The 7444-nt window shown below is 42.9% G+C and overlaps 1 protein-coding gene across 4 annotated transcripts in view; it reads right to left on the bottom strand.

Moving 5' to 3' along the window:
* The window catches only part of LOC141197059 (serine/threonine-protein kinase Nek3-like), a 47979-nt gene that overhangs the window by 23759 nt on the left and 16776 nt on the right, over positions 1-7444 (bottom strand). For 3 of the 4 annotated variants that reach the window (XM_073662624.1, XM_073662623.1, XM_073662625.1), the window contains exons 6-7: positions 7363-7430; positions 2893-2979 (exon numbers count right to left, since the gene is read on the bottom strand). In XM_073662624.1, the coding sequence (XP_073518725.1) occupies positions 2893-2979; positions 7363-7430 (155 nt within the window). The remainder of the gene's footprint in view (positions 1-2892; positions 2980-7362; positions 7431-7444) is intronic. The other variant, XM_073662626.1, reaches the window with a different exon arrangement.

Below are 7444 nucleotides of genomic sequence, written 5' to 3'. Positions count from 1 at the left end.
CCGCTCTCTGTCTAACCGCTTAGGTGCTGCGGTTGCTATTGATCCCGGCCTCTAATGGGTTAGTTTGCTGCAATCAGAGCTAGCTTTGATCGCAGCAGTTACATGTAGCTGATTAGTACAGTATTTTCCGGACTATAAATTGCACCCCGGTTTGGACAAAAGAAACAGGAAAAAAAACATTTCATGCTATTTAAACTTCCATAATGACCTAATGAGTAAGTGCACTAACTTTATAAAACAGTGTAAGACTATGTTGAATTTAAAATTGTAGCGCATGAATGGAAGTGTCAGGGTAAGTACACATAAAGTATTTGCTGCTGACATTTCTGCACCAAAAACATATATCTCTTAGCAGGAAAAACGCTGCAAAAAATAAGCACTTTTTTATGTGCTTTTTACTTGTGTTTTTTTCCCCACTCATTAAAATAGGTGAAAAACACAAAGAAATGACATGTTGCAGACTTGAAACTGCTTCAAATCTGTAAGGAAAAATAATAAGCAGCGTGTATTTCAGAATCTCCTTCGCTTTGCTTGTGCTGTCAAACGCTGCATTTTTTTTGCTGAAAAAACATGGCAAATACTCAATATAAGGGTTAATGTAAATGCACAAATATTACTTCGGCCCTCCTCTTCTGATTTATGCCTAGGTGATTATGTTGTACCCTTTTGTGAAGGTTGGATACATCTTTGGATTCATTCAGACACCAGTTTTTCTCGTACGACTTCTATATTGTCACAGATACTGTAGTACTCATACCTGTGATAGTCTATGGAGTAGTTCACATGGCCAATGTTTTTGTCGTACTGAGTAGTCCGCACCTGAGCACGGACACTTGTCTGATATTGATCCAAGTATCAAATCAAACTTGCCAATGTAAATCTATGGATCCGTAAAAAAAAAGAACTGCATTCTGATGCCATCCATGTGCAGCTCGTCTTTCATGGACTGTTCAATAGGAGAAGTTTGAGAAACGTCCATCAGTTGTTTTTTTTTTGTCATCTGAGAAAAAAAACGATGAAACTTTAACCAAACTTTTATGGTAAATAATGACACTGACCAAACTCTGATGAAAACCACTGATGACACTCGGACTGATTTTTGTGTACGAGAAAAATCATTGACGTCTGAATTAGCCCTTTCACTGATGTGACTTAAGAAATAATGCACAGCAACAGATGAATCAGGATGTATTAGAAATACAGTACGGTGTCATTGATCCAAACTATCAGCAGCTTGTGGCACAAAGCAGACTAAATAACAAAACGTAGTCTGCCTTATCACAACTGCTAAGCTATGAACCTGGCTATGCAGAAGCTCCCACAATTTGTGCTGCACTTTCCCTTTAAGCTTCGCTGACATTGGAGCCTTGCCTGACCTAGGGGGAGGAGGAGAGGGTCAGTGTTAGCTGGCCAGTGAATGTGTATATGAGCTCCCTCACACTGCCTATAACACAGCCAAGTGCTATCTGATGTTTTATTGGATAGAATTCGGCCCAGTGTTATTCTATGGGGCAGTGCAGATTGGCAATTATTTTCTCATGACGATTCGGCACGAGAGAACAATTGCAGCATGCTGCCGGAGGATCCAAAATTTGGATTGCACTCACCTATAGAAGTCTATGGGTGCGTGTGAAACATCGGCTGCACTTGGACGTCATCCGAGTGCAGTCAGATTACCGCAGACTCCGGCAATGGAGGATATGGAAAAAATACTTTCTCAGTCTCCTCCGCATCTGTGCTGCGATTCTCTCATGTGAGAAGATCGGAGCACAGAGCACTGACACTCGGATCAAACTAACAGAGGTTTTAGCCAAGTGTCATTTGCATAATTGTCCTGATTCTCCATCGCTGGAGAGAGAAGAGCGCTGGAGCAGAGGAGTCTCAGGCAGACTGAACCAGCTGCTTTCTGCTCTGCCCAGCATTGATTACACAGAGCAGTGTGCTCTGCTCTCAGTGATTGGGGGAGGGGCAGCTTTCTGTGCCAGCGCTGGGCTTGGTTCCCATGATGAACTTTTGACGCTGCAGAATTTCTGCACCTATTTTTTTTTAATTAGATTACTTGCGTTTTTCATTGCACTTTTGACGCTGCAGTTTTCGTCTCTGCTTGGTGTGCCATTGTTTAAATAAAGCTGCCTTGCGTTTGAAACTTCCTGGTGTTTTGATTTCACTGAACTTTATTGACATACATGGGTGTGGATTACACGCGTTTTCAGCATCTAATGCAAGTCCTTGGGGAAAAATCTGCACAGAAAACTCAGTGCACCCGCAAGAAAAACTGATATTACGCAGCTTAAATACGAAGCACACTGGGCATGAGGTTTCTATAAATCCCGTCCACTTTGATGCTGTGTTTTTGGTGCTGGGAAAACACGCAGCGTCAAAAACTCAATAAAAGCTCATAGTGGGAATATAGCCTAAGACCATGTTCACACTTTCAGTATTTGGTGAGTTTTTTACCTCAGTATTTGTAAGTCAAAACCAGGAGTGGGTAAAAAATGCAGAAGAGGTGCTCGTGTTTCTATTCTACTTTCCCTCTGTTCGTTCCAGGAGCTTACAAATACTGATGTAAAATACTGAAGGTGTGAACGTGGACGAATGGTTCAAAAAGTACGGTCTATAGCACAGCCGACATCAGCAGTGCACGAAGCGGGATCAGCTCCGCCGCACGTCGCTGAGCGTTGAAGAGGACCTGTCTGCTCTCCGGACACGTCTGTTTTCATAAATCATTGTATATCACAATTCTAGAGCAGCATTTTTCATAATTCTGCATTTTGTCATTCCTCCGTTATTACTTCTGGAAATTTATGAATACATTGATGACTGGGTGTTGCCCATTACATCTCTACATCAATGTCCTCTCACACAGTATTTACAAAGCAGGTCAGCACTTACCTTTTATTATTGTAGGGCAAGTTTTCCCAGATCTCAGGAGGAACATAATAAGGCGTCCCGACATATGTGCAGGCGTAGGCTATCGGACTAATACAAGAAGACCCTTATTATTATAATGCAAGGTTAAATTGAATAGCTGCTTAGGGAATCTTGTAAACAAGTCTTAATTAAAGGAACTGTCTGAGATTGGAAACAGAAGACTTGAAACAGCACTACCCTTGTCCAGAGGTTGTGTCTGGTACTGCAGCTCACCCCTATAAAAATGAATAAACCTGCATTACCAAACACAACTCATGCATAGACCCCATGCTGGTTGCCTGTAGTTGCTACCAGGGGGTCCATGAGCTCTTACAGTACACAGCCTTATTATATACCAGTATGCAGTAAGCGCCAACGATTCCCCTATAATAGATGAAAATAGCGAGTATGTTATGTCGAGAAGATGACCTGTCAGCTCTGCAGAAATGTTTTATTTTAGAGCATCTTTTCATAAGAATTCTGCAATGTTCAGATCCTCTGTAGTCCCTGCTAGAAATGTATGTAGAAATTGATAAGCGGTATATATCACTACATGGTTTTATACGGTCAGCACTGATTGGATCAGACGGTGTAAGAACACACACCCAACTGCAAACATCCAGCTGATAATTTTATCATAAATTTCTAGTAGGAGTAACAGAGGAACGGCAGGATGCAGAGTTATAGTCAGATGATCTAGAATGGTTCTTTATTGGAAACTTTAAAGCAGTGTTTCCCAAACCCCATCCTCACAGCCCCCCACAGGTCATGTTTTCAGGATCTCCTTAGTATTACACAGGTGATTGAAGTATCATCAAGGCATCAGGAATTCTCTCACCTGTGCAATACTAAGGAGATCCTGAAAACATGACCTGTGGGAGGCCGTGAGAATGAGGTTTGGGAAACACTGATTTAAAGGTTTGTTCTCATGTTCTCAAGCAAGAGCACACTACAGTGCTCCCAAGCATCCCGAATCCCTTACTGCTGTTGGGCACTACTACTTCAGTGACAGTTCAGGCAGGGCCGGCTTCAGGTTTTCGTGGGCCCCGGGTGAAAGAATCTCAGTGGGCCCCTTTAACACATACCACGATTCATGATGCACAGATACCACAGAAAAATATAGATATAGCACAATGCCAAAGATTTCACTTAGTTCTTACATTACATGAGTGATTCTACAATAGCTCAGAAACCAGCGAAAAATATATAATTGCCCCATATATTGCTCCATACAGTATATAATTGCCCCATATATTGCTCCATACATAAAAAAGTAATTATAATCAAATACTCACCTCTCCTCGTTTCCAGCTGCTGCCGTCTCCTCAGCGTCTTCTGGTTCTCTTCACTGCTCAGCACAGAGGGTGCACTGCAGTGATGTCATCGCGCCCTCTGCCCCGAGACTTCACAGAGAGTCAGTAGATGCTGAAGAGGCTGGAGCAGAGGGGAACGAGGAGAGGTGAGTATTTGAGGCGGTGGTCCAGAGCCACCGGGCTCCCCCAACTCAGGGGCCACATAGTGTGCTGATGTCCCAGACGTCGAGTGGCCCTCCCCCCGTTCGTCCAGGGGCAGGGCACGTGTCCAGGTGCACCAGGTGGTGACACCGGCCTTGAGTTTTAGGCATTCAGCACCAGTACACCACTGGCCTGAACTGTGTGCGCCCCAATGCCGCTTTATCAGGCAGCTTTGCCTCTGCAACATCGGTAGAACAGCGGCGGTGAAGCTGGCCGGGATTGGGAGCCAATTAAGCGCTCCACCGATCCCAGCCAACCTTAGGGCACTGTAAGCATAGATCATAGTCAACCAATGCTCCTAGATGGCGGAGGTGGCCGGTACCCTTGGTAACAATCAGCAACACTATAAGGAAAAAGGAGAGCTATTTTTACAATGTCTATGTAATAAAACCCAGTTAGAATGATGACAATAACCCTTTAAAGGGATTGTCCACTATTAGGACAACCCCTTCTCAATCTCAGTGTTTGCTCCCGTTAAAATAAAAACATTTATACTCACCTCCTGTGCTTGTGCCATTCCAGAGGTGTATAGGCCACGTCAGTAATCTGTGGTCACGAGACGGGAGCCCTGAGAACCACTTCCTTCCTCCTGGTATCCGCGGCTTTTCTTTTGATTAGCTGACCGGGTGCAGCGTCAGTTGTGCTTCGAGTTGCAACAATGGCATCACGCTAGGCCGGCTAATCAAAATAGGAGCCATGGATGATATCAGGTGTTATAGTTTTTTAGGGCACCCATCCAGTGGCCACTGATTACCGATGTGCCAACCAGACCAGGTCCTGCAAAATGACTGGTGCCAACTTCAATGACCATTCTTCTTTAAATACATGCAGAGGAGCGCTGTATCCAAAAAATTGGAGCTCCAAATAAACTGCATATAGTAATATACACACATATTGTTGCAGAGTTCATTCCTCATATTATAAGGACTGAAATCTTCTTAAAAATCCCAAACAGAAAAATCAACACGCTGCAGATTTTAAATTGTAAACTGCAAATCAATTTCCATGCGGAAAAACTCCCCAGAATGCAGATGGGATTTGTTCACGCTCATCCACACGGCTGGTCTTGTTGTCTTCTGCAGTTTTTCCATGGTCTAAATCACATGAAATTACTGTCCGGTATGGACAACCCCTTACAGTAAGGGTCACAAGTAAAACAGAGCAGAGACAGTGAAAAAGATTTCATAAAACCCCTTTATACTAATGTAGCATCTGACAAATACAGTCATTTACTACCACTAAAGACAGATTTGTCTGTGGGAATACATCTGCTGCACTGTGGGATCACAGGCATACAGTTGTGCTCAAAAGTTTACATACCCCAGCAGAATTTTTCCTTTCTTGGCCTTGTTTCAGAGAATATGAATGATAACAAAAAAACTTTTTCTCCACTCATGGTTCTTGGTTGGGTGAATCCATTTATTGTCAAACTACTATGTTTTCTCTTCAAAAGTTTACATACCCCAGTTCTTAATACCTTGTATTGCCCCCTTTAACATCAATGACAGCTTGAAGTGGTAGTTGTGGATGAGGTTCTTTATTTTCTCAGATGGTAAAGCTGCCCATTCTTCTTGGCAAAAGCCTCCAGTTCCTGTAAATTCATGGGCTGTCTAGCATGAGCTGCGCGCTTGAGATCTCCCAGAGTGGCTCACTGATATTGAGGTCAGGAGACTGAGATGGCCACTCCAGAACCTTCACTTTGTTCTGCTGTAGCCAATGACAGGTCGACTTGGCCTTGTGTTTTGTATCGTTGTCATGTTGGAGCGTCCAAGTACGTCCCTTTCGCAGCTTCCGGGCTGATGAGTGCAAATTTGCCTCCAGTATTTGTTGATAACGTGCCGCATTCATCTTTCCTTCAACTTTCACCTGTGCCTTTGTGGTTCACACATCCCCAAAACATCAGCGATCCACCTCCGTGCTTTACTTTAGGAATGATGTTCCTTTCATCATAGGCCTTGTTGACCTCTCTCCAAATGTAACGTTTATGGTTGTGGCCAAAAAGTTAAATTTTAGTCTCATCACTCCAAATTACCTTGTACCAGAAGTTTTGAGGCTTGTCTCTGTGTTGTCTGGCATATTGTAGGCGAGATACTTTGTGGCATTTGCGCAGTAATGGCTTTCTTCTGGCGACTCGACCATGCACCCATTTTTCTTCAAGTACCTCCTTATTGTGCATCTTGAAACAGCCACACTGCTAGTTTTCAGAGAGTCCTGAATTTCAGCTGATGTTATTTGTGGGTTTTTCTTCGCATCCCGAACAATTTTCCTGGCAATTGTGGCCGAAATTTCTGTTGGTCTACCTGACCCTGGTTTGGTTTTTACAGAGCCCCTGATTTTCCATTTGTTAATCACAGTTTGAACGCTGCTGACTGGCATTATCAATTTCTTGGATATCTTTTTGTATCCCTTTCCTGTGTTGTACAGTTCAACTACCTTTTCCCGTAGACACTTCTTTTGCTTTCCCCATGACTCACAATCCAGAAACGTCAGATGCAAGAGTCTGTCTGGATCCCAGAAACTCACTCAGCTTTTATGCACACACACCGATTACAAGTAAACAGGTCACAGGTGAGGATGTTACCTTTAGTGGCCATTCAAACCCATTTGTGTCAAATCCTGTGCATGTTATCAGGCCAAAATCACCAGGGTATGTGAACTTTTGATCAGGGTCATTTGGATGTTTTTGGTTGTCATTAAAATTTAAAATGAGAAAACACAGTAGTTTGACAATAAATGGCTTCACCCAACCAATAACCATGAGTGGAGAAAAAGTTTTTTTGTTATCATTCATATTCTCTGAAACAAGGCCACGAAAGGAAAAATTCTCCCGGGGTATGTAAACTTTTGAGCACAACTGTAATACTTTTAGGGCAGTAATGGTTAGGAAAACAGAAAATAGTAATTTGATGTGAGCAAGTGAAGAATGTAACATAATTACCTGGAGAGAACCCGCGCTGATCCAAAGTCCCCCACCTTTATGGCTCTTCTTTGAGTAAGGAAAATATTCTGCAAAATGTATA

The sequence above is a fragment of the Phyllobates terribilis genome, unplaced genomic scaffold (assembly GCF_046119375.1).
Source record: "Phyllobates terribilis strain yellow unplaced genomic scaffold, ASM4611937v1 Scaffold_2__4_contigs__length_985480577, whole genome shotgun sequence".
Classification (NCBI taxonomy): Eukaryota; Metazoa; Chordata; class Amphibia; order Anura; family Dendrobatidae; genus Phyllobates; species Phyllobates terribilis.
This window is presented reverse-complemented; position numbering and strand designations above follow the sequence as displayed.